The 27460-nt window shown below is 36.5% G+C and overlaps 3 protein-coding genes across 4 annotated transcripts; 2 read left to right on the top strand and 1 right to left on the bottom strand.

The window, feature by feature from the left end:
- The first annotated feature begins 119 nt into the window (after positions 1-119).
- On the top strand, positions 120-11068 carry esyt3 (extended synaptotagmin-like protein 3). Its single transcript, XM_079618597.1, has 23 exons — positions 120-781; positions 1734-1775; positions 1913-2047; positions 2163-2239; positions 2331-2400; positions 3205-3294; positions 3399-3454; positions 4284-4404; positions 4499-4675; positions 5715-5797; positions 5875-5923; positions 6044-6133; positions 6330-6392; positions 6512-6571; positions 7919-7990; positions 8107-8193; positions 8361-8510; positions 9247-9650; positions 9992-10090; positions 10197-10328; positions 10408-10513; positions 10620-10669; positions 10798-11068. Exons 1-23 carry the CDS (start codon positions 461-463, stop codon positions 10835-10837), a joined length of 2574 nt encoding a protein of 857 aa, XP_079474723.1. The 5' UTR covers positions 120-460; the 3' UTR covers positions 10838-11068.
- A 481-nt stretch (positions 11069-11549) lies between these two features.
- Positions 11550-21131, bottom strand: parp14rs1 (poly(ADP-ribose) polymerase family member 14-related sequence 1; the record flags this gene model as incomplete). Its single annotated transcript, XM_079618596.1, has 17 exons — positions 11550-12158; positions 12259-12433; positions 12695-12837; positions 13017-13673; positions 13866-14075; positions 14479-14655; positions 14835-14897; positions 15068-15214; positions 15370-15448; positions 15545-15763; positions 15840-16073; positions 16299-18559; positions 18644-18871; positions 18999-19232; positions 20399-20429; positions 20510-20613; positions 20864-21131. The coding sequence occupies 17 exons, from the start codon at positions 21129-21131 to the stop codon at positions 11878-11880; spliced, it is 5511 nt and encodes a 1836-aa protein (XP_079474722.1). The 3' UTR covers positions 11550-11877.
- Positions 21130-27457, top strand: parp9 (poly(ADP-ribose) polymerase family member 9). 2 transcript variants are annotated; one of them, XM_079618598.1, is made up of 9 exons: positions 21130-21275; positions 22564-23474; positions 23600-23818; positions 23916-24128; positions 24822-24894; positions 25020-25562; positions 25682-25806; positions 26042-26198; positions 26361-27457. In XM_079618598.1, exons 2-9 carry the CDS (start codon positions 22599-22601, stop codon positions 26651-26653), a joined length of 2499 nt encoding a protein of 832 aa, XP_079474724.1. In that variant the 5' UTR covers positions 21130-21275; positions 22564-22598; the 3' UTR covers positions 26654-27457. The 2 variants fall into 2 exon arrangements, with proteins under 2 accessions (XP_079474724.1, XP_079474725.1); XM_079618599.1 differs by lacking the exon at positions 21130-21275 and having other exon boundaries at positions 22446-23474.
- Positions 27458-27460: the final 3 nt, after the last annotated feature.

Genomic DNA, 27460 nt, shown 5'->3' with positions numbered 1-27460 from the left:
TCTTTATCAGCTATTAATGATGTTGTCTCCATACTTCCACGAACAGACAACTTTACATTTTCAATCGTTTTGGTTTCGAGGCAGATCCTGTCTGTCAACTTACTACATGAACGAGTTTGTGCTTTTTCTCACACACACAGAAAAGGGTGGAATTTAGGCGTGTCTACTTTACTGTCGAGGCCATGCCAGGTAAAAACCCTAATGGATGGGAAACACGGAAGTTCACAAAAACTGACAGAGAGCCTCCTCAATCTCAGTTGGAGATCGTGACGGTCACCTGTGATGATGCTGAGCGCGTCTCGGTAAATGTTCTGTTTACAATCTCGATCTGATGGTTGGATTTTACCTCAAGCGGTCTGTAAAACCGACGTCTGTTCAGCGATCGATCGACAGGCGATGATGTGAATTCAGACGCTCGCTACTTCAGACGTTTAAATAAGAATCAGGCTCCATAGTCACAATGAGTGCTCCAGTCACTCAGGGTCAAGAGCCCTCCACCTCTGCTGGAAATCCACAGGGACTCAGTGTAAATGATGTCAATCAGATGGCCATGGAGTTCATGATGTTCATGTTGAAGGCGATTGTCCTCTGCTATCCCGTGTTCCTGACCGGCTCGCTTGGACTCAGCATCAGCTGGATTCTTCTGAGCATGCTGATGTGGACAATGTGGAAAAACAACCGCAGGTGGAAAGATCAGAGGATCGATACAGCCATTGACTTTTTAGAAAACGAGAAGGACGTGATCAGCACTGAACTCAAGGCCATGAACATGCCAGCTTGGGTGGGTGGTCTTCTTGATATTTTTACTGTCATGTCCTGGGATAATACTAATTTGAGTGCAGCGTGCAAAATATCAATTTGTGAGTTGATTCTGAAGATGCAAACTAATGCTGGTGGGTAAATACTGTACTGTATTTGTGTATTAGCCTACTGCTTAGTATTCAAACAATACTAGATGGTTTTAAACTGTCAAAGGTGTGGCTTCTTGTTGTGTTGCTTTGGGAACATCACACACAAATATGTCAGCTTGAGGTTTTTAATTAAAATACCCAGCCCTTCATACTTTAAAACAAGAAACTGACACACCCTTTAATATGGACTAAAGTTGAAATAAATGGCGTAGAATAGAACCATTTTAGTGGACTTGTAAAGTTTCAAATTTAAGGGTAGTCCACCTAAAAAAAAAGAAGAACAAGAAGAGAAGTGAGGCTGTCAGATATCTGAAGAATGTCAGTGACAACATAAATCGATTATGACAAAAATTTCATTTTGGGATGAACTATCTCTCTACCCTATATGTAACACAAATAGTCAGCCTGTCTCATGTCAGGCTGCTCTCTAAAGTAACAGCATGAAATTACACACCTGATCTTTACTGTTAATTTTGATAAAGATTACTAGTCACACATATCCATGATGCCATAAAATAAAAAATGTCTGACTGATGGTCTAAAAACCTGGTGTTTTCTGTTTAAATAGCCCATCTGAACGTCATAAAGTTATTCATGAATATTGATCTTTTCACAAGAAAAATAAATAGTTAAGTGGCATAAAAACATTTTAGGAATGAATCTAATTTATATTTCATAAAAAAAAACTGAAAGGAAAAGATAATTAAAGGTAATTAGTTTAATATGGTGAAAATGAATTCATATTTAAACAACTTGATCTTAAAACTGCTCTTGAAACTGAAAGTGTCCAATTAATATGTTGCTCATTCTTTGCCCTGATAGATTGATTTTGCAGATGTTGAGAAGGCTGCTTGGATTAACAAGGTAAGATTTATGCCGCAGAAGTTAATTTGCCCTTGACATATTTTGCAGACCTATAGTCTTTTCCATAAATGTGTCTGCCTGTGGGAGTTTAGACTGTACTATTTCAATATTTCTCTAAATGTGCTGGTTTGTTGTAGATTCTTCAGCAGGCATGGCCGTTCTTTGGCATGTACATGGAGAAGCTTCTCATTGAAAACATTCAGCCAGCCGTAAGATCATCCAGTTCCCATCTGAAGACCTTCACCTTTACTAAAGTTCACATGGGACAGAAGGTATAATTCTAAATCTGAGGCTCTGTGTCCTTAACTGCGAATAAATTAGATACCGCACTACTATAACTATTTTAGCAACCATTGTAGAGTTTACAACAGTGTATTTGCGTTTCAGGCTCCAACTGTTACAGGGGTACGAGTGTACACACATGAGCTGGAAACAAGAGAGGTCATCCTTGACCTCAACATTGTGTAAGCTATTACTTTAAATGTCATTTTGATACTGTGTTATCATGCTAACCCACGTATGATTGCTATAATGTGTGGTTTAAATCTACTGTAGGTACGATGCTGATGTGGACATTGATGCAGATGTTAAACCAGCCATCAAAGTAGGAGTCAAAGGGCTTCAGGTTAGTGAAGGAATGTAATGAATGTTAAAACGAAAACTTAAATTTAATAGTAATAGATAGGCATTTTCTTCAGTTGATGTTCAAATGTTGACTTAGAGTCAGACGAGGTCACATTTTTGATATACACTACCATTCAAAAGTTCGGTGTCATCTTTCTTATTCTCAGCAACGCTGCATTTTTAAAATCAAATATACAGTAGAACATTAATATTGTGAAATATTATTACAGTTCCCTTTTACTAGAATTTTAAATGTAATTTTAAAATGTAATTTATTCCTGTGATGCAAAGCCAAATTTTCAGCATCATTACTGCAGTCTTCAGTGACACAGGATCCTTCAGAAATCATTCTAATAATATGCTGATCAAGAAAGTTTATTATTGTTATCATCAGTTTTCAAGGACACTGTGATACGTTTTTCTCAGAATACCTTAAAGAATAGAAAGTTTAAAAGAACAGCATTTATTTAAAATATAAATGTATTGTAACATTATAAATGTCTTTACTGTCACTTTTGATCAATTAAACGCATCCTTGCTGAATAAAATTATTCATTTCCTTTTAAAAAATCTTACTGACCATAAACTTTTGAATAATAGTACAGGAGTTTTTTTAAGCTCATCCTGCAGAACCCTCAGCCACAATGTTCCAAAAAATTTATTATCTCTGGCCAAATGTTTTTCATAATTTGAGAGTATTTACAGGAAATGCACCAGAATCTAGGAGAGTCCCCACGGCACAAGTTAATGTATAAAAGTATGAAAATGTCTAACAACTATGAATGCGTTTCTTTTTTTCCTTCAGCTTCAGGGGATGCTACGTGTAATTCTCAAGCCTCTGATTGGCCAGGCACCCCTTGTAGGTGGAGTCACCATGTTTTTCATTCGCCGACCCGTGAGTATGGATATTGCAAGCAATTGGCATGTTCAAAGTAAAAAAATTACAAAAGTGTCATGAGTTCATTAGCAAAACATAAACATTTCAAATTACATTTCCAGGCTCTGCAAATCAATTGGACTGGAATGACTAACCTTTTGGATGGTCCAGGGCTAAGGTACGTTCATAGATTTTAATAGTTTTGATTCTTACTCAATAATATGTATGTAGAACCTTAAAATGTTGAAATGTCCATGAGCGTTAATGTTTTTTTGTTGTTGTACTTGACCGTTCTTGATACACATGTTATCTTAGAAGGATTAAAGTATTATTATTGCATTATTTCATAACTTATGCACTTTGTTAGTTAGGGTTAGGGTTAGATTGTGTCCTTAAATTGTGTATACTTTGTGTTATCAAGCAGTCAACCCTGTAATAAGCATAAGCAACTCATGTCACGTTAAAGCTGGAGTGGCTAAACAAACAATGGAAAAAAAAAACAGTAAACTAGCTGGCCACCTACACTCATCTTCAGAACTGCTTCAGGACATGGAATGTTGTCATACTAGTTTATATATAGACGACTGTGTATAGCCTGAAAGCCTCCAGTGTGTGGAGGGATAAATAGGACAGGTAGTAATAATAAGGATTAAAGGTGTCCCTTTTTCCAAAAATGTTAAATATAAGATTACTGATTACCTTATTGTGCTCTTTGTTCCTAGTCTGCCATAATTGTATATATAACACATAGCATGATGTCTCATAACACAATTTCTCATTATTAGTACAAATTGGAAAAACAAATTTTATTTCTGCTAATCATTAACTCATTAATCTCTATAACAATCAGGGAGATATACCCATATATCCTGCAACTCAGGACAGATTTGACCTGGCTGTAAGACTCTTACAGTCATTGAGTAATCCAGGCACATTTATTTGATAATATGTAACGTGATATGTAGTCTTCCTCAACATCTAAGTCTGAATCTCTGTTTACTCTTTAGTCACATGTCAGAATCAGCCATTATTGACATCATCGACTCTCTCATGGTTTTGCCCAATCGGATGTGCATCCCTTTGATTGATCAAGTCAAGGTTGACCAAATGAAGTTTCCTCTTCCTCGGGTAAGACTGGGAATGATCGTTTTCCAGTACCAAAATCAGTCAAAATGTTTGTTTTCAATCTGGAGAATAAGTTACACCATGTGAACATCTTTAGGGTGTTGTTCGGGTCCATGTTTTGGAGGCCAAGGATCTTGTACCGAAGGACACGCACATGATGGGACTAGTAAAGGGCAAGTCAGATCCATATACTGTGCTGAGGGTCGGGAACAAGCAATTCAAAACAAAGACCATCAAAGCAAATTTGGAGCCACACTGGAATGAAGTTTTTGAGGTAATCATTATGAGCGGTCCTTAATCTATATGTATAATATTCAAGGTCCATTTCACCGAATGGGTGCCATGTGCTTGTGTAACTCTTCCAAGTAAAACATAATTTTAAAACTGAATCTAATAACACATATATTTATTATTTAACCATTCATAATATGTATTGGTCCATCTTAGGTATTTTATGGTCCATTTTTTCTCAGTCCTGTTTAAACACAAAAAGACTGTTTAAAACATGTTTAAAAACATGTCAACTAATTCCTTTTTTTAACATCAAGGTGATGTTTGTTTTAAAGAAATTGTTAACTTGTGCTGTTCTAAGAAAATAATTCCTTTTAAAGGCGACTCAAGCCTCAAGTTTATCCATTTTTTTAGTAATGGAATCTATTAAACAATGGGATAAATAATGGACTAAACATAATTAAAAAAAAATTGTTTTAACTTTATTGTATTAATGAATTAATTATTTTATAAAAAAATTTATTTAGTAACAGGAATAAAAATTGGGTAATAGGAATTAACATTGGGTAACAGGAATATGTGGCCAAATGTGTATACAGGTTTGACTACACTTGTGAGGTGTTAATGTGAGCCACACCTTACTGTTAAAAAGGCTTATAAATCAGCTAAATCATGCTTCTATTTAAATCTAGTGTTTTGAACAGGTTTCTGTGAGGGTTATGGTTTTTGTTTTGTTTTTTGAAAATAATAATAATAATAATAAGCACATATGGGATATGGAGGCACAACAATGCCAAAAATTATTTCTGAGGGATGTTAATCATATTTCATGGTAAAATGTAGCATTAAAGTGGGGGCAGGTAACACGCTGTAGTTTTAATTAGTTAATAATTCATTTTTTTAATTATATATTTTACATTTGCTGTTAGTTTAAAGTGTAGGACACTTAGCTTAATAATGAAATGTATTTTAGAGTTAATTTTCATGCATATTTGTACATATAATGTCCTGGGGACAGAAATGTCATTTCAGATGGGAAATAGGAAATGCAAAGAGTTCTCATTAATATTTGATTTCAATAGTTTGTCATTCATGAAGCTCCTGGACAGGAGTTGGAAGTGGAACTTTATGATGAAGACACAGACGCTGATGACTTTTTGGGCAGGTAATGATGATTATGCTCAGTCATTATTTTACCCATTTTATGTGATTGAGTGTGAGATGTTGGATTGTCTACCACAGGTTCAGTTTGGATTGCGGAGATGTGAGAAAAGACCGAGAGATAGATGAGGTGAGCTTTAGAAAGATCAGAATCATAATGCTCCTTTACTGATAGTTGATTGGAATGAGAACAAAAAAAAAGATATACTTCTTTGAACATTGTTCACTAAGTTGTGAGTTTGATTTGCAGTGGTACACTCTGAAGGACATTGAGAAGGGTCGGATACATATGAAATTGCAGTGGTTTTCCTTGCTCACAAACCCAGAACTGCTGAACGAGGTAAGCTTGTATTTATTTAAAATAGTTACCTTGATGTATTGATTTAGATACTGTGGCAGATGGTTCAAATATGTGCCGTGATTTAAGTGGTGTATTTAACAAAATGTGAATATCTAAAGAATCAAACTGTGTCTGGGTCAAATTTAAGGTTCTTTTCATATGTTTTCTTTCTAATTTGTTTATTTTCACCGTTCAGACCGATGATGGGCTCGCTTGTGCCATGCTGGCAGTATATCTAAATAGTGCCTCCAATCTGCCTGTGAGTATACTTGTACAATGAGAGCACTTCTAAAAAAACTGCCAGCCTTTTATAACAAACACAGCATGTGAAAACAATTGTGATTAGGTGATATTTTCTTCCATTTTCTTTGACTTTAGAAAGAACAACATGAATTCACCCATAATGAGAAGCATGGAAAACAACCCAAAGTGGCTCGGGTAAGAAATTGCCTCAACTCCTTTATTATACACAGTTTGCAGTCATTTCTTCAAAAACTTTATTTCATCCACTATTGTCCCTGACTTTATGTGGGAACTGGGAAGAATGTACTTTTAAGCTTCTCAGAATCAATCCAGACTCAGCTACATGGGTAAATGAACAAACTTTCCAGATAGGCTTAATGCAATAATGAAAATGTTGTCATCATTTACTCACACTTGTGTTGTTGCAAACCTGTATGTTGTTATTTCAGTGGAAGACAAATAGAGTTAAAAAACAAACAAAAAAACTATGTTTTATTGTGTCCAGTTCCAAAAAGGTTCCATAAAATTACACCATAAACACTATAAAAAATACCATATCAAGCTTCTGAAGCCAAATGATAGGTTTGTGCGAGGAACAAACTAAAATTCATCGTTAATAAATGGATGCAAGTAATTGATAACCAACTTTTCTTTTCTTTTAAGCCTTTCTGAAAAGTTTGTCTATTAGGCTTACTCGTGAACAAGGTGAAACATTTTTTTAAATTTCTTTTTCTGTTGGTAGGTCAAAATGCTAGATGTCTAGGTATTTGACTCTCATTCCTTCTCATGTGTTTGGAATGCGGCCTCCTGCCATCTTGTACTGAATAGAGAGCATTCCAGAGATTATATCATATCATTTTAACTGTGAGCATGATAAAGTCAAGGCGCAGGTTTTCATTTCTGCTTCTGCTTCTCTCTGCTTGTAACAACCTGTTCATCTGGTTTCTACCAGTGGCTCAGCTATGAAAATGATCATGTTAACCACATATACACATCATGCAAATCAAAAGGTGAAAAATTAGGACTTTTTCATGATGTGAGTTTCATAATCATAATATCACCTCATTTTCAGTGGATTACAAACCTATTATTTTGACATTTGGCTGGATTGTTTTTTTTTTATATAGTACAATAATCTGCTGGTCAGGACATTTTCCTGCACACATACTCTGAATTCTTTCTTCTGTCAAAAAAAACAAACAAACATTTTTTACAGATGCCAGAACGGGTTTTGGCGTGATGTGATTTTTAATGCACCACTTGCTAAATCATCCATAAGCTGCATTCCAATCAGGATGTGTTTTTGTGTCACTGAAGACGTTTTTACACTGATGAGCGTAAATGTTTGTCTATCACTTGACTTCGTTACTACCTGACTTAAATGACAATCTGTGCTAGATTTGTAAAGAATCACAAACAACTGGAAAGTTTAAGGAAAAGTCATGGGATTACTAAGGTTGACTTGGAATATACATCATCAAAATGTGTATTTCCCTAAATGAGCTTTATTTACTGTACAACTGTGTCCATTTTTAATTTCAGCTCACCAGAAAAACTAATGATCCCAACTCATACGTGGAGTTTTCCATTGATCAGCAAAGTCAAAAAAGCAAGGTATTTAACTTATTTAGAATATAATTCTAATGCCAATCCCCTTCAGTTTTTCTCTTTTTTTTTTACATAGTGGATCAGATATTTAGAAGTTGCAGTGTTTGTATTTGTTTTGACAGATTGTGTATGCCACAAAAGACCCGACTTATGATGAATGCTTCACATTCTTTGTGCACAGTGTGAAAAACCAAGAGTTGAATGTTGAGGTAAACCAGATCTTAAAATAATTAATTTTACCATTTTAAAACAGACTGAGTTTTACTTGTTCTTCCATACAAAAGGCTTGATAAATATAACAAACATCAGGAATTGATAGCATTATTATGTAATATATAGAAAATAAATCTATATTTTAATTTGCATGTGACCTCAGGTAAAGGAACACGAGAAGAAATCCTCATTGGGCAAACTCTCTCTGTCATTGGTCCGGCTGCTCAGTGCTTCTGACATGACAGTGGACCAGCGCTTTCAGCTTGAGCGCTCCGGAGCCAATAGCCAGATCAAGATGAAAGCTGTTCTCAGGGTGAGTGATTGAACTAAAGCAGCGGGGGTTTTTCTTCAGCACCTTTTTTTTTACAAGCCCAAACACAGTACTAAAACTTAAAATCAAACATTTAAAATTAATATTATTTATTATATTGGTTACACTTAACAGTGAGGTTAAATATATTTACATTAGTTAAAGTATTAGGTATCACAAACTAACTATGGACTTTACATAATTTATTAATCTAGGTTAATATAAAAAAATAGGATATTATCCTTATTAAAGGATATTAATTAATAAGGAACTAATAAGTATGTAGTAAGTATGAATTAATAAGTATGTTTTTTTTTATTATTAACCTAGATTCACAAATGAATTTAAATGGTTGAATGAATAAATTAATTTAAATTGTTGTTCAGTGTTACATAATGAACTAAGTTTAATCAATTGAAAAACAACGTGTTACCCTTATATTTGTTACAAAAATCCTACAATACATTGTGGTTGGCACAAACAATGTTTATCTTTGTTGCAAGTGAACCAGTATTGGTTCCTTTTTTATGTTATATATATATATATATATATATATATATATATATATAAATGAGAGGAGAATTTCAATTTTTGGTTGGAGTCTCCCTCTAAGAAAGGATTTGATGTAAATATAGTTCTATTGTATATATGTTTCATTATATATTAAGACATAAATTAATGAATATAATATTTGCTGGTAAATATTTAAAAATGACTTCACACCTTTTGCTTCAATTAGATCCTTACGTTGGAGAAACGGGAACCAAAGGTTGTCACTCCACCAGCTCAGGATAAGGCAAAAGTCTCATCGAGCCAAAGTCGCCCTGAGCCTCCAACTCCAGTTCCAGTTCCAGTTCAGCCCGTACAGAGCAACCTGAAAGAAAAAGTGCCCGTTTCATCTGTCCCACTCTCCAGAACACAGACTGTTCCTGCCCATATGCCATCTACAGTCAGCTCCTCTAATGAACTGCAAGCGGAGTATCCCCCCTACCGACGAAGCACTTTCGTGGGCACAGAGGCGCTTCATTCGGGCCCGTCCACCCCCAGTCAAATGCGTCGCTATGATTCCCAGAGCCTGTTGTCAGAGAACTCAATAGCTTCTTCTCGCTTTGATCTAACAGACACTAGTCTCCCTTATCCTGAGTATGTAATATGGTGACGCTTACATTGATACATTATTTTATTTATATTGCGCTTAATACAATACAGATATGAAGCAATGTTATGAAGTAAACTCAGTTTAACTATAAAGCAGCAGTGTCTTTATTCAGCTCAAGTCAGTTCAGTTTTGATTCAGTTTAGTTCAATAATAGTGCAATTATAATCAAATTATGAAACAAGCTTATTTTAGCTATAAGCAAGTCTATAGAAGTCAATGGTGTAGTTATTTAGCTCAATAAGCCAGTTAGGTTCAATAAGTTCAAATGTTTTGTTCTACAAAAATCTTCAAAATTTCACCAATGAGTTTATATGTTAATTTAAAGGGCCATCTTGAATCATCAGGGCAGCTTCGGGCAGATCCATATCACATTGCGTTATGCCACCTTAAGGAAGCGGCTCATCGTGTTGGTCAGCAGCTGCAAGTGAGATGCCTATGTCTCCTTTTTTTATATATACGGTACCTTATAATTATTTACCACACAGCTGAAAGAATTATACAAACTATTATCTTTCTTCATGACTCCTTAGGGATCTGTTCTCCTGCAGCGAGAATGGCTCTGACACGTATGTCCGCATGTATCTGCTGCCTGATCTGACGTGGAAACACCGCAAGCGCACTACGGTTAAAAAGAAGACTGTGAACCCTGTCTTCAGTGAGATGTTAGAGCCATTTTTCACTTCTAGAAAACCAAGTATTTTCATTGTTTGAAAAGATCTCTAAAATAACTCTTCATCTCAGTTTTGAGTTTGCCGTGTCACCGGAGGAAGCAAGAACCAGAAAGTTGGATGTCGCAGTAAAAAACAATAAAATGCTTCACAAAAGAGAGCGAAAGGAGATTGGAATGGTAAGTAGATAAAGAACGTGGATTGACATGAATATATGAGGCAGCGATAGACTAAAAGCATTATCAGGATGTTGAGATTAAACATTTTATTTATATTTCCCAAAAGGTTTTGATTGATATGTCTGAAATAGATCTGTTCAAGGGCTCCACAGAATGGTAAGGACAGCAAATGTGGTCAAGTAAATTTGTTGTGACATTAACTTTTACCGCACAGCTTTTTTTTTTACTAATATGGTTTAAGCATACAGATAATTTGTTTATATATAACTTTTTCTCTCAAACAGGTATGAACTCTCTCTCCCCGGGCTAAAGAAGACAAACTAGCCGAACAGAGGTCAACTAGTTGCAAAATAACTGAGAAAATTTATCTTATAATTTTATCTTGTACCCATGAGAGCTACCCAGATGAGACAGACTGTGCACTTAGACACTGACTTTAAAGGTGATTTGAATACATAATTCCTAATTCTACACAATATTTCCTCGTTATTGCGTATGTTGACCATATGCCATACTGTTGTATACAATTTTATACATTATCTTTTTTCACATTTATACTTTAGTTTCATGCATTTGCAGTCTTTTTTATGAGATAGTGATTCTTGACATGGCTTTCAGTCTTTTTCCATCTTTCTGTCCAAGTCTTTAAAACAGGTTTATAATTGTCTTTATTGCTGTTAACAATACTTGTTCATTAACATTTTTTATATATATAAATATTAGTATGAACTCATGAAATGGTAGCAAAACTTCTTGAATTCCTGAATAGAGACAAATATGATTTAAAAGCATCTTAAAGCATGAAGTATTATTTTTGGCTGTTACAATGGAATTCAAGATTCCTAAGATCTATTTTTCCAACAATTTGTCTTTCTGCAGTAATAAGGAATATAATTGTATTGTTTTATTGCTATATTTGTAACTAAGATGTGGAATAGCAAATACAGTATACGTGGATTGTGCTTATACACTTTTTTGAATGTCAAAAGTATAAGTTGTACAAGGGTGTAAGAAATTACAATAAAACAATTTAAAGTTTTGAAGTTCTTTATTTGCAGTGCAGTTTGTTTAAATGTGCCAGCATATTTGTTTGTGCATATTTAGTGAAAATATTACCATAAAAAAAAAAAAAAGAAAACCTATTTTGTAAACTTTACAGTTAAACATTTTACAGCAGAAACAACAGAAAAATAATTAATTATAAGGCACATATATTTTCCGTCATTAAAGCCCTTTCAAATTTGAATGATTCAGTAAGGAACATTATGGGACCTATGGTTTCATTTAAAAAATATTCTCCCTGATTGCATCTGATGTGATCAAGCCCTCAGTCTCACTATTTAGAATGATTGATCTTCAAATGACTAAGTGAAAGTGATTAAATATTCAGGATAAGCATTATCATCACGAAATACCACAAAAATGGTCGGAGCAGCAGGGTTGTCCACAACTGTGTCGAACAGGTCACAGTTGACATTTTTTGCAGGTGGCACGATCATCCCACCTACTCCTTTAGTGTAGTCTCCCGAAAGGACTCTGCAGAGGTACATGTGCTTCTGTCCCTGAGCATTAGGCACTGAGTATGTGTTGCTAGAAGAGTAGCTTGCATTACGTGCAAAGTAAGTGCCGTTTCCATATGCTGCAGCTGTAACAGGAAAAATTAAGAGATGAAAAATACATATATACACCACTTCAATTAGAATGATGGAATGCAAATATTATAGTGACTGTAGTAAATTATTTACCATTTTTTCCTGCATAACTGCGATTAAATCCACTCTTATTGATGTGATTGATAGTCTGCTCACTGGTTCCATGAAAGAGTCTATTCTCATTGTTTTGATGACCATTCTTTTTTTCCATAACACTTTTGTTATTCTGGTAGTTCTTCCACATGCCAGGATTCTGGATTCGCTCAATCTATATAAAATAAAAAAACAGGTGTAAAAAACAGATAAGAATCCCATAATGAATAAGAGTATAAAATTGAGATGTTTGTGAAGTTTTCATGTGTTTATTTCCTTGTCATTTACAATGTATTGCACTGCCTTTCTAATTTAAAAATGAGATCAACCTACACACCCATTCTAAGAATTATATCTTAACTGGGGTTGGAATCCTATGAAATTAAATTAACTGTTCATAAAACACTAAAAAACAATACTATAAAATGAAATGCACCTTCAAGACTTTGTTGTTTGGACAAGTGGCCTGAAAGCGCCCCAATACGTCGGTGTATTCTGTGCTGGTCGGTTGCAAATTAAACTTTTGGTACAACTCATTAGGTGCCAATGCATCCCAATGCTGTGGGATACTTTCAGTAGCTGGAGAAAAATAACTACTTATTTAAAATTAGTTCTAATGCCATTAGACAAATCATATCCAATTCACATCTTTTATTTACAATAAGATAATAATTTACACATTTATTCACTTTAATTTAGTTTTTATACATGTATTATTTTCTTTTTCGTATTGATAAATGATACTACACAGCAAATACCTTTCAGTCTGTCAATACGTTGGATGTTCATTTTATTTCCTCCAGTGGTGCTCACCGCAGGACCCTCAGGCAGTTTGACCTGGTACGCTTGGCCTTGGAAGGAAATTCTGATGTTTGGAGATTGGCTGCTGAGGGCCTTTTCCAACTCCAAATTTGTACGTTGATCAAAACTTTTATATTGCCCACCTTGTTCATACTGCCAATCCACAAGTTCACTTGTGTAATCCATTTCTCTTTTGAGCATCTCATCCTCTTTGGCTGTTTTGAGAATTTCTTGAATTTCCTGAGTGGCTTTTAGAACATCTCGGCTGAGACCTTGTACTGTGAGTGTGGCCTGTCCTGAGGTCCCTTCTGAACCCTTATGGGCTTTGTAGTCTAACCTTATAGTCACATTCATAGTGCTTTGCAGGTCCTGGATTCGCTGTTGGTCTTTGTCTGAAAAGGTAAGTATGGTTGTGTCTGTGATAGACTGGAAAACTTGTTCCTGAGTGATCATATCCTCTAAGAAACACTTTGTTTTGTCCACTTCTGCTTGCGATGGTCCACAGATAGAAAAAAACACTGGATCTACTTGCACACCTTCAATGACAAAGTCTTTGCCACCATGTTGTTTCATTTCTTTCTCCCAAGATCCACTGAAGAGAGATTTAGCATATGCTGCAACATACACAAAGTTGGAATGCAGAAATCGGTCAGGTCGCGTTTGATATCTTTGTTGTTCATGACCTTATTAAAATGCATTTCTAAACTACACAGATTTAGGAATTAAAATTGTAATGTTTTAAAGGTTAATCAGAAAATTACATGTTCTATGAAATTAGGTTGAAGTGAAAGTGATGAGATTCATACTTTTGATTTTTGACCATGTACTCTCTTTCTCTTGTTTGGCAGGTCCAGTTTCTCGATTCTGCATGCTTTTGAGGAATTCAGGGAGCATGGGGGCCTGGAACACAACCAATCTGATCAGCTTGAGAGTGGACTGGGGAGTTTTTCCTATCATGTCCAACACACCATCCATCATGGAGTCTGCTACTTGACCTGGAGACAACCCCGCTTGTCCTGAGAAAAAGAAAGCAATGTGACTATGAACCATGTTAATGTTTTTAGTGAACGTTATGAACATAAAAAATATTGTAAGAATTTGGGCTGCCAAAGTTAATGCAAGATTTTTTTTAAAAATGATCACCAGTTCACCACTTATTTATATATAATGCTAAACCAGAATTTGAGAAAATAAATAAAATGTATTGTACAAATAATAAATACAAATATATTTAAAAACAAAACAAACAAGTGAAGTGGAAAAATTAATTAACAAAAAATATATATAAATCGAATACAGGTATATTACTTATAGAAATTGTATTCATATGCTCTCTTTATATTTAAGGACAGTCATTGTGTGACATAGATAAATAACAATATCACTTTCCCTCTCATTTGTTCTTTTTCTTGTTCTCACCTGTGCCAATAGCTGGGAATGAAATGGAGGTTAACTTTTCCTTGGCACACATTTCCAGGGCCTTTTTAACATGTTTTTGGATCATAACAGCATTGCTTTGTGCTGAAATGTGGATTATCTTTTTACATTGTAAATTCCCCGCTTCAGTCATTATCAGTCCACTGTTAGTCTTGGCCGCTGGAAAAACACATGTACCAGAATTATAAAGCACCACCTGCTCTGTTCTGTGTGCTAAACTGTGTAAAACTTCAGGACATGTGAAAAGATTATTAAAAAATATAATTTAATATGTAATTTATTTATTATTTAAATCTTATAAAAACATTTTAGTTTAGGAATTAAAACATGCTTCTCACCAAGCTGCTGGCACTCAGCTTCTACGTTTGGACCAGCCTTCTCCATAATAGCCTTTGAGACACCTTGAAAGTTTGAGATAAAAGTTTGTGATGTAAATCTCAGCTCATTCACTCCTATCTTATAAAATTAAGCAACAAGCAATTAAAGGCTTGAAGTGCTTGACAAGTCATTAGTAAGGCATAAATACATTATCAGCATTCTACTAACTCATTAGTAGAATTAGTGACATTACCTGATTTCAGTGTGAACTCTTTATTGCTGGAGTTCACAATGACATCAGTTTTCTCTGTAGTAATATCACCATTCAGGACCTGAAGAGTTATTCCTCCCACTGTAATCTCATGAATCCCAGATTTTGTTGTGACCTTTGAGAAGGGGCCTGAGATTTCATTGTAAAATAAAACAGAACTAAATAATAACGGAAAGATAACATATCAAGGGGAACTGACTTCATACATCCATTAAAAATGACATTGAGACCAATTCATTATAAGTTATAGGTAATTTGTATATGAAAAATGAAGTTTTGGGCACCTGTGCTCTGTGGCTGTGTGGGGTTACTTGCTGAGGCAGATTGGCCCATAAACCTTTTGCTGAACTCATCTGTGAATGCCTGTTGTGAACGACATATAGTATTACTGGGGTTAAAATGACATTATTATTGTACTAAGTGTCAAAAATCTGAGATATGAGATCATATATTAGATACCTGAATGGTTTGGGTATCTTTGGGGTGAAGAGCAAATACCACTTCCTTCACGTGCTTTGAACTTTTACTGCTAAACTTGAAGGCAGAGTCCAGCATTGTGCAGACCACCAGTGGCTTTGGAAATCCCAGGTTTCCTGTGCCAATGGCAGAGAAAACAATGGAGCTCTGCTGACGTTGCTCTGCCTGACCCAAACACTTATCCACGATATCCTCCAGCATCTGCTCAAAGAGAATAAAAGTCATCAAAAGCATCAGATTTTAAATATTAATCTCTAAATCAACCAATGAGTATTACCTTCTGCTCGTTCCCTTGTCCCTGATTCCAGTGTGGTACAACTGCATGGAACACCAGTTTGTTCTTCAGGTTTGCACCAGCTGTTTCAAAGACTGCTCCGACATTTGCCGAGCCTGTGACTTGCTGATTGAGCAGAACCTGAAGCTGAGGACCAGCTGCTTTGAGAAGGGCAATTGAAATAGCTCCCACACCAAGATTCAGGTCACTGTTGAGAGTGTTCACAACAACATCCATCTGAACAAAAAAAAGAGCAGTTATTTACAAATGATTAGTTTGCTCATGCTCCAGCATTCACTTAAGAACAGGACCCAAAAACTTATTATTTAAAAAAAAAAAAACTTATTTTAGAAAAAAAAACTAAATCTCTAGACATTTTGATATTTCAAATACAAAAATGAACTTTAGAAAAAAGCAATACACCAAATAGTATTATGCATAATCTGTAAATATTGAACTCACTGTTGTATCTTCAATGTTTCCTTTCATAAGTGTGATAGTTAAGCCTTCTTTTGTCTGAAAACTTTGTGATGCCCCTTGAAAGAGCGCAGTTATCTGTTGTTGGCTTGGAGAAGAGCTTGCTTGGTTTTGCTGCTGGCTGCTTGAACTGCTTCCAGCTGTTATGATTTGGGTAGGTGAACTGACCCCATACATTTTCTTCACAGCAGCTTCTAAAGCTTGAACCGTTTTATCATTATTGTCAACTAGGTGAATCTTCCTCAGTGCAATGTCCCCTTCAACAAAATCACAGAACTCTTTTATAGCTTTCACAATGGTACATGCACAAAGGTCCAGAGGAAAACCAAATACACCAGAGCTAATGGCTGGGATTGCCAATGACTGGAAGCTTTCTTGATCTGCCAAATTCAGGCTCTTCTTCACAGCTTTCTTCAGAAGCTTTTCGGACTCCTGAGGATTTGAAGCATTATATTGTGGTCCTATTGCTAAGATGACATGCTTGCATCGCAGCCGTCCTCCTGCATCGAGGAGAACTGCATCACCTGTTGTCAACTTCCGTCTTTTGACAAGCTTGTCACAGGCATTCTGAAGTTTAGGACCAGCAGCATTTGAGAGTGCTTTTGCTAAACCTCCATCCAGTAGGAGGGTCTCTTTGCATGCACCAACCACAGCATCCGCTTGAAATGAACACATGTCAGCGTTGTTTACTGTTATTTCAATTCCTTCATGTGATTTATATTGATAAGCAGGCTTTATTAGCTGTGATTGAACAGTGTCATGTGGGTGGTCATACTCATCTATTAATTGGATCAAACAATTCATATTTGTCTTGGCAACTGTCACACACACTGACTCTTTCTCCTTGAAGAACTTCTTTGCCCCTGGTTTAACTATTTTCATGGTGCAGTGATGCGCAGACGTCAGCAAGTCCTCAAATACAGGCACACACTCAGAGACATAAAGCTTTGGGCCACTGATCATGATGGTTTCATCTTTGAAGTCCACATTCACTTTACCTTTCACCTCTTCAAGCCAATCCTGCTTTTTGTGATCCTTGATGAACGTGACAACGGTCTTGTGAGCCTTCAGAGTTTTCTCGATGTGTGAGTTTTTCTGAACAAAATCATTTAACTCTTGTTCAACATCCTTGATAGACTCTACGAAACCAGAAACCACCACCTGGTTGATGAATGTCTGTACTGTAACATTTTTAACATTGTTTTTTATGTGAGAGACAAGGTCTTGCCAATCTGATCTTGTTAGAACACTGAGATCTTCTACGTTGAAACTCAAATGACCAAGATCTGTCTGCAGTTTCTTTTCACCAACATCCAAGTCATTGTCTGTTTTTCCAACAAGCAAAACTCTCGTTCCATTTGATTCTAATGCTACATTGATTCCGTTGTTAAAAAACAAACCTTTGGACATTTCCTCAAGATCATTCTTGTGTAGAAAATCTAAAACAGATTGGTGGAGCTCAATTGGTTTACGAATTAAATTAAGAACAGCCTCCAGTATCTTGTTCTTTGTTTCCAGCATCTCATCTTTTAGACCGTAAAGAGTTAACTTTTGGCTGTGTGCATGGTATGTTATGTCCATTTCTGGAAATTTGTCTCGAGTTTGCTGCTCCAAACCATCACAGAGAAGAAGCTTGTAAATGGATGGAGTCATATTTATTTCATCAGTCTCACTACCCTTCTCCCTTTGGATTCTTTGGGTGACTCTCTGAACAATTTCTCTCAGAATTCCCTCAATCCCGTCCACATCTTCTTTCAGTCCGGCTACAGCTACTGTCCCTTCATCTGTGTAGGGAACCAGTGTGACTGCCTCTCCCACTGCATTTTGAATTTCAGGCTGTATCTCTGTCCATGCATCCTTCTGAATGTTGAGCTCAATGGATTTAAAGTTAGACATTGCTGCTGAGAACCCAGAGAGGGCATTTTCTGTCCATGTTTGAATGAGTTTTCTTGTCTGCCCGCCTCGGTTAAGTAAGGATGATGAAGGACTGATCTTCACTGCTAAGGATTGAAAATCCATCTCACAAAAATGACTGGACATAGCTTGGGTGACTAAATCCAGAGATTTTTGGTTTTCCTTAAAGTGGTGCCATATAGTCTTATCAATCTTCTCAGCAAATTCCTCTGGAAGTCTCAGAGTGGGTCTGTCTTTACCATATAGAGCTGTTTGTAGAGTTTTGTAGTATGGCAGTACTCTGAAAGGCTGCTTTTTAATCTGATGTTGATGGTTGATGACTGTTAGCACATCTGAAAAAGCACACATTGTATAGTTTATGCATATGTCAAAATTCAATTAAATAAAAAATGTTTTATCGTAACCACTTCATGTACCTTCAGGATTTTTAAAAGTGATTATTGCTGACACATCCGTTTCCATTGTAACCCCATCATCCTCTACTTCTCCAAATTTTTCAAAATAGAGCATGAGGTAGTCTAAGTTTGTGTTCGGAGGTAAGCCTTCAGCTTTCACCGTTGATGTCATCTCAAGTAATCGGACTTTTATGTTTTTCCTCTTAATAATTCCATTGCTTGGGCAGGATATAATGAAGTTTTTTGCATCTATATGGAACAAAACATAAGTAACAGGAAATGTGGGTTAAAGGCAAGGTGATCAACACTTTCCAGCTCCTATTTTGCATGTACATCTGAAGAGTATACTCTACTCGGAACACAACCCAAGACTTACCTTTGCTATAAGAAAAGGTTACCACAGCACAATTGCTCTCTGGTATCATTTCAATGCTGAAGTCATTTGACTCGGCAGAAGATCCTTTCAGCACATTTTCCACCAGCATTGTCAGAAACTCTTGACCGCTGTTTTGGATGTTTTCAATTACAGCTGATCTATGGGTAGTAGCTTCTTCTTTTTTCTCAGGTGGCTCAACATTCTCTTCTTCTTCTTCATCACTGTGTGGTTCACCTGAATATAAAAACATCATTCATCTGAAAAGTTTCACACAGTGTCTACTATGGTGGTGAGTGGAATGCAACAAAAGCAGCGCTTAATATAGTGTTGCCAAAATACTGATTTATTTAGTTTGAAATGAAACCATTGAAATCCTGAAAGTATTCCCCTTTTTTTCAAAATGTACATGAACGCTAAACAAGTGATCGGGTTGATGTGCGTTTTAGCATTGCTTTAGGTCCCGCCTTTTCGCACGCCACCAATGGTCGGTCGGTCATGTACGTAACGCAAACATTGGTCAAACTGCATCTCGAATAATTAGCCTCAGCACCACGGCTTGCTTGTCAACAGTGGCACATGGCTCCTAGCCCAAATGTAAATTCACAGACGATTTAGTCTCTGTCGGGATCCTTGTGAAACAGACACAACTAAGCAGTTTGTTTATATCCATATATACCTTCGACCCTCATGTTTATCTTGCACAAACGGCAATAGTCGCTGAACGTCATTGTTTACACAAAAATATATTACCCATCGTCTTCTTCCTTGTCTAATTTATGTCGCTCTACATACGTCATCTGGTATAATGGAAACGATTGGCTATGAGCTACGTACAGGCGCATTTGATAGACATTCTTAGCACCCAATAAACGGCGCCGGGCATTCGTAAACCACGCCTCAAATACGAGAAAATGCACATGTGGTTCCCAGACCCAAGTCTCAATGAGAATTGGGTCTGGCGTTAGCCAGGCTATCCAAATTATGAACAAACGTTTATGCCTAAACGGTTTTCCATTAACGGTCAGAAAATGGTAGCACAAAAACATTTACGTTGTTAAAAGAATTTTTTCTGAAATATGTTTAAATGTTATTACTTACTACTTGTTTCAGAACGTTAAGAGAATAATCAAAAGTAAAGTTCCCATAATGTTTGCAAAATTCTAAAATAGAATGTTCCTTTAATGTTTTCTGTTTAACAACCAAGAAATAAAAAAACAAAACAAAACTGGACAACACTCAGAAATAACGTTTTCATAACTTAATGGAAACTTTAACCAAACGTTCTTAGAATATATTTTTGTTAGCTGCATGGGACACATTGTGGAAGAAAGTGTTAATGCTGGCATGACCAGCAGAGGGCAGCAGAACAGCGTTTATTCTGAAGTATTAACGGGACTTACCCGTGATTGAGCTGACCGAAGAGGTTGATTCCTAGAAAACAAAGTTTAGTTTTTACTTCATGTCAAAGTATTAGAGGTTCACGTTACTCGGTTGTGATATTGAATACTCACATGAGGAACTGAAGCGTCTGAAGACGGAAGACTCGCAATGATTTTCACAGTTTTTTGACCAATCTTGAGCTCATGCGTTTGTTTGTTCAGAACTCTCTGTCTCACTGAGAAAAACATGAGAACATACATGAGTGAACAAACATAGGCTATTTATTTTCATTTGCAGTAGGCCTACGCTATTTTCTTTTTTAGATCAGTTTCGTTTCTTGGTTTCCTCCCACGGTAACTCCACAACATCTTTCGACATAGGCCTAAGCAATACTTATGAAACTTCTAATATTAACGCATCACTTTACGATTTATACGATGTGACAAGGAGTCCGAATTATTAAGGAGTTTAGATGCTAACTTTACCTTCCTCTGTTTTGAATCGAACAGTTGCTGTCTGCCCGTCAACGCCGGATTCCACCTCACAGTCGCCTCCGTCGGATTTCTTACTCTGGAAATAGATGATAAGTTTATTTTTTAGTTTGGGAGTGTTGGGGTCCCACTGGCCCTCCACACAGAGAGCGTAAGGGAACTCTCCAGCCATCCGTCTGTCCTGTAAGTCTGTGACTGAGGTGTTAGTCGAACCCAGTGTAGGCTTAACTTTCACTTTTGATTTCCTTGCACTTGCAGTCATGCACGAGGCGGAGTTTTTTCCCTAATAAAAAAAAAAAGTTTCAGCTTCAAGCAGAAACCCATTTAGTGGTCTCTTTTCGAAACGTGAAACCATCGCCGTTTTGGAAAACAACTAGGAAAGTATTGCAGTAAATAAAATAAAAAGGTGAGTAAACAGCTTGTAGTTTATTGAGTAAATCGACCTCTGTTCGCATTGCATTGAGGTCCCAACTCTTTTGCTTTCGATTTCAATTCCACGAACTTTTTTGTGTGATTTTTGACAGTCATTGATAGTTAATTGTTTTGATAGAAGTTAGTCAAAACTACGATGAGATTTGTTTGTTATTTCAAAAATAAAAGCCAACACTTATCAGTTAGGCCTACATGGAACTTTAGCCTACTTCCTGATCTAGCGATCAGGATTTGTTGCAGTTTCATGGCGACGCGTTTCGACATCACGGATAATTATACTTCGTTGCGTAAAACACGGCATTTATACTTTAAATTGTTGATTTCTAACCCATAACTTAAACTAGTTTTACTCCCTTCATTTTTAGTGTTTGTAAATCGAATTTTGTCCGGTTCTTGTGTTGCGGAATTGCCCAGTTTTGTTGTTGTTGTGCAGTTTAAAGGGATAGTTTACTCTAAAAATGAAGTCATCAGTGCTCGCCCTCATTCCTGTCTTAAATTCTTTCCTCAGTGAAACAGAATGTTAGAGACTATAAAAGCCTAAGTCATCATTATTTGCCTTCTCCGTACAATGAAAGTGAATGGCAACTAGGTGTTGAACATCTTTTCAGTTAATCAGTTTTTTTTATTTATCTAAACTTCCTTTGTTTTTGCGGTAGGCAGGTCTAGGCTACCTATTTCTATGGCTTTGCTGTCAAAGAATAGCATCATTAGCTGGTAAAGTGGATTTAGGCTACTTATTGTAACGTTAGAGTAAACGAAAGTTATCATGAACATAATGTTTGAAGTGAAAACAAATATCAGTAGACCTGGAAGTTTTTAAAGCGAGCGGTTCATTCATAAATCCGTAAGATCTTACCTTCATCATGCTATGGAAATACAAACCAGAAGACAAAACATTACTGTGTCAGAAATGGCCCCCCAATATTAGACCCCTTTTCAATTAGTAAACATGTTGACGTTTTTGTGGGCGGAGGTGGTGGCAGAACCCTTTGCCCGCTTCACTAACTAGTAAATCTAGATCCTGCTTGAAAACAATTGTAAAATTATATGTTTTGGGCATATCACCCACAGTAGCATTTTATTTGATTCCTAAGGGAGACTTATTTGATCCTATTAGTAGTATCCTTTAGGTTTGGTTCCAAATTATGAAAGACATTCTAATATAAATCTTGTACAAATTCCAATAGGATACAATATTTTGACTAATGATTCTGTTGTCAGATATTTTTGTATAATTGTCGATACTTCATTTCCCCCCAAAGCCATAGTGGTCTGTGTCCTGAGGAAGCTACAAGCCATGAGTGACATACAACAGATTCCACTGGTTCCAGAGCAGGCTGCCATTCTGAGAAAGTGTCAAAGTAGATTTTGCCATGCTGTTCAGGCAAAATTTAATTGCATGGCTATTCTCCATAATATGGAAGAGGCTGGCTCCTTTGGTAGCACAGGTCATGCCTTACGTGCTGATAAGAGGTACTCCACAAAGCTCTCCAGCGGAGTGGAAATATCAGTCTGGAAAAACGATCTTACCCGTCATAAAGTGGCTGCTGTGGTCAATGCAGCCAATGAGAAGCTAAAGCATGCAGGAGGTCTTGCACAAGCCCTGAGTTATGCTGGGGGACCAATGATTCAGAAATGCAGTGATGATATTATAAAGCAAATAGGAAATGTGAAAACTGGTCAGGCAGTGCTCACTCCTGCTGGAAATCTCCCATGTGAATGGATCATACATGCTGTAGGTCCCCAAGTGTCTCCAAATCCATCCAAGAAGGAACTTGAACAAGCTACACTCTTTTTACATACGGCTATTAGTAGTATCCTACAAATAGTTGTAAATCAAAACATTCCCTCTGTTGCAATTCCTGCTCTGAGTTCTGGCCTTTTTAATTTTCCAAGAGATCTCTGTGCAGACATTATTGTAAAGGCTATAAAGCAGTTCCATGAATATACAGGGTTTTATGGACAGAACGTAGAAATCCATCTGGTCAATAATGACGAACCTTCAGTCCAAGAAATGGAGAGAGCCACTAGAGCGATTTTAGATCCGTCCAGCATCTCTGGCTCATTCAGTGGGGCTGTGCAAGGCCATAGCATGCCATCCTCTTCAAGCAACAGTTTGCAGTTTGGCAATGTAATGCTGCATCTTAAAAAGGGCTTTATTGAGGAGGAAGAGGTAAGACTAGTAATGTCAAGCACTCAACATTGCTTAGTGAGATTTTGTTGTCACAAATTAAAGTTGTGGAATAATGTGCCATTAAGTGACAGAAATATGATATTTTACTTTGCTTCAATCTCCAGGTTGATGTAATTGTCAATACAATTTCGACAGACCGTAAATTGAACCAAGGAGAAATTTCAAAAGCTATTTCACAGAAAGCTGGCGGAAAGATTCAAGACGAGATTTCCAAAATGAAAACCTCCACACGTTTCTTAGGTGGTGTTCTCTATATGACACAGGGATATAATCTAAAATGTAAATCAGTATATCATACTGCATTGACAGATGCGTCCAAGACGGTAAATAGCATTTTAAAAAAAAACATATGTATATCTGTAATTCATATCTTTATGCCTGTCAATATCTGTACCCTCTGTCTTTTGTTGTTGTATGTAGTCTCTTTACAATGGTGTCTCAGAATGTCTGAGGAGAGCTGCTTGGGGATTCAAGTCCATCTCCTTCCCAGCAATTGGTACTGGTAATCTTCGCTTTCAGAAGCGAGATGTTGCTGGAATCATGACAGAGGCTGTGGCAGAATTTGGCAAACACAACATCAATAAACTGGATGTATACTTTGTTGTGTTTCCAAAGGACAATGAAATGTTGAAGGTGACGTATGCTAATTGGGTATGCTTTTCAGTGATTGAGCATTAAAGGTAGGGTAGGTCAGAATTGTCTAAAAAAAACTTTTATTCAAATTTGTTTAAACTGTCTTTATATACCAATGCATAATTAAAATGTAAGTACTCTGATAAAAAGAGTATACAAATCGAGTGACTCTAGACCGTTTAATCTTCATTAAACACAGCTCATTAATTCCATTCACTCCCACCTAAAAACGGGTGCGCGACTGCGCGCACGTGGGCAGAGCCAGTAATAACGGCGGTAGTCATGGCGACGGAGAGTGACAGTCGCGCAAGCCAATCCTGTGATTCGTCCCGAATGGAAATAATGAGCTGTGTTTAATGAAGATTAAACGGTCTAGAGTCACTCGATTTTTATACTCTTTTTATCAGAGTACTTACATTTTAATTATGCATTGATATATATAGAAAGTTTAATCAAATTTGGTAAAAAGTTTTTATATAAATCCTACCTACCCTACCTTTAAGGTAGCAGGTTTTTTTCATGTTCATGTCCCCACCTCATGACAGAATTCTTCAATCAGCATTTGTGTACTAATATGGAAAAAGTGAATACATAAACATTATATTCAGCACGGTTGTTGAAAAACTAATCAAGCACAAATGCAATTCAGCAGAAAATAAACTTTTTCACATTTGTTTCTTCTAAAATGTTTAGGCTTTTGATAACGAGATGAAAAGGAGGACAGGACAGGCTCTAACTTCCCTTGAAGCACGCATTGATGTGACAAGTGAGCAAAATATATTACTGTTTTTATTTACTTTCATGTTTATGATTTCACAGTGTCACTTTTGCCCACATACTCATGAAAACCACTGCGATAAATGTTCTTATATTACTCTCTAATGCTTTCAGGCTTTGCTTCTGCATCCAAAGAAACCACTGCAAATAAAACAGCCACTGTTGAGTTCCAAAGTTCCTGCCGAGAAGCTCAGAGAGAAGCAAAAGAGTGGACCATTAATATGCTAAAGCCATCAAAAAAGCGAACAATAAATAATAACCATGTTATATATCTTGGACAAAAAGACCATGAATACCTGCTCTCTCTCCAAACAATGTTTGATGTTCAGATTGAAGAGTTCTTCAGGAGTGGTAATGGTGGCATAACCATCACTGGAAGTCCTTCAGATGTCAGCTGTGTGGCAATTGAGGTGGAGTTCATGCTTTGTAAGGCCCAGGAGGACTTCGCCCAAGCTGAAGAACGAGACATTCTGTATTCTGTGGTTCGCTGGAGCTGTAAAGATGAACCTTGGATACAAACACCTGAAATCAGTGCAGTTTTGGAGAAAACTTATCTGGCAGGGATTGAAAACCGTGTGTTCAGTAACCACAAAGTCAGCTTGATGCACAGGACTGTGGTTGGCAACACTGGGAGAACGAGCGCTGTGGAAAGGACATGTATGTTCTAATGCTTAAACTGTAAATATATTGTAGTTAGTTTTCTCAGCAGCATAGTGTTGGTGTTGAGTTTGTCTCATAACATTTGATGATCCAGTCTTTTGTCATTTACAACACAGGCATGTTTGGTCATTTCAAGTCTCTTAACAACTCATTCTATGCAAGAACACATGTGAACAGGGATGATTACTTTGAAAAAGATGGAAGGAAAATTTTCAATGCTTGTGGGCTAAGTATTGTAAAGGTTAGTAAGCTGCCATCTCAAATGCATTGCTACAAATAACCTTAGGCTATCATCATGTTTCTATAGATCAGCTATTGCATTGTTTATTTGACTAATTAGCAATGTTTAGTCCATGTCATTTCTATTTGCGTTTTTTCTTAATCTCTGTTCAACTATAGGAAGCAATGAGAAAGTTAAGCACAGTGTTGTGGCAATAATAGGATCTAATGGCATGTGGTTGCTCTGGTTGTTACAGGTGGAGAAGCTAGAGAACATCGCGCTGAAGCAGCTGTTCGACAGGAATGAGCAGAGAGTGAAAGACAAACCGAAGCGCCTCTACCAGCGTGTGTCGGCTCAGTTCTGTGATCTCATCTGCAGAGTAGGCTTTCAGAAAGAGTTCGCCCCTCCTGCAGGTAACACAAATGTGAAGTCATTCAGAATAATAATTAGGTTTTTGTTATTCTCTGAATGCATTTCTTGTAAAAGTGAATTTACTATGTGTTTTTAAGGTACAGATGATATGTTTGGTATCAGGTTACAATATCTTGATTAAAGATGTTTTCCTTCATTTCTAGAGCAAAGGTATGGCAGTGGTATATACTTCAGCAGTACAGTGGACGGAGCCCGGAGGCTGTGGAAGGAACAGGAACATGAACATGAGCAGTACATCTACATCATTCAGGCTCAGGTCCTCACTGGGAGAACCTCGATTGGTTCTCCAGATTTAATTTTGCCCCCTGCCATGAAGGGAGACCCTTTGGATCGTTATGATAGCGTGTCTGACTGGGCACAGACTTGGGTCATCTTCAACGGTCAACAAGCTCTTCCTGAATACCTGATCATATGTGACACATCCTCCGCTGTGTAGCTGCTCACAGCAATATGCAATTACAAGGCACATAAAAAATAATTATGGCAAATCTGGCCACACAATAAATTCAGAACTTTACAAATAAAAAATAAAGGTCTTCATAATCGTTAGTCTAAATCATATTACTGGATTATTGATTGTAATATATGCGGGTGAAAATTATTATTTTGATGTGCTAAACCTGCTTTAATGTAACCAACTTTGACTAGAACTGCTCCTTTTTTCTTTCAGATAGCCTCTTAAGGTCTTTTTTGTTTTGTTTATGAATACATTTTTAAATATTAACAGGTGTTAGATGAAGAAAAAATTATTTATTGTGATAAGTTCATCAGTTGAACAGAAAAAATGCAAGTGATGGTAAATAATTTAGCTGGTGGGTTTACAGTTTCTCAAAGTATATGCTGAAATGTATTAATTAATGCAAAACAAATTATCTCTGACTGTTTATTTGATCAGTAATCAAGGCCTTCCTATTCATGTATGTTCATATTCATGTATCTGCACAACTGAGTTATATTGAATGTTTTGACTTAAATAAATGCCAAATTTCAACCAAAATTCTCTCCTGTGATGACTTTTCTGTACAGCAATATGAGCATGTATACTGTAATGCAACTTTCCTTAGATTTAGATAAGAAAATATTTATTACAGAAATATAACAATACCATAACGAGACCTTTTTTAACATTTGTAGTGTAAGAGTTGCTCTACATATAAAAAGATGAAATACATCAGGGTCAAATGAAGATTTTAACAGCAAAATGAGGTTAAATTCAGTACTGATGCCACCATTCTAATATTTT

Source organism: Phoxinus phoxinus, assembly GCF_949152265.1.
Source record: "Phoxinus phoxinus genome assembly, chromosome: 7".
NCBI classification, from domain to species: Eukaryota; Metazoa; Chordata; class Actinopteri; order Cypriniformes; family Leuciscidae; genus Phoxinus; species Phoxinus phoxinus.
This window is presented reverse-complemented; position numbering and strand designations above follow the sequence as displayed.

Excerpts from the sequence above, each read along its gene's own strand:
- esyt3 (XM_079618597.1), top strand. The coding sequence starts at position 461 with ATGAGTGCTCCAGTCACTCAGGGTCAAGAGCCCTCCACCTCTGCTGGA. Across the intron at positions 4,676-5,714 it reads ACTGGAATGAAGTTTTTGAG|TTTGTCATTCATGAAGCTCC; the intron begins GTAATCATTATG and ends TGATTTCAATAG. Across the intron at positions 10,091-10,196 it reads GTGTTGGTCAGCAGCTGCAA|GGATCTGTTCTCCTGCAGCG; the intron begins GTGAGATGCCTA and ends ATGACTCCTTAG.
- parp9 (XM_079618598.1), top strand. The coding sequence starts at position 22,599 with ATGAGTGACATACAACAGATTCCACTGGTTCCAGAGCAGGCTGCCATT. Across the intron at positions 23,475-23,599 it reads GCTTTATTGAGGAGGAAGAG|GTTGATGTAATTGTCAATAC; the intron begins GTAAGACTAGTA and ends TTCAATCTCCAG. Across the intron at positions 25,563-25,681 it reads GAGCGCTGTGGAAAGGACAT|GCATGTTTGGTCATTTCAAG; the intron begins GTATGTTCTAAT and ends TTTACAACACAG.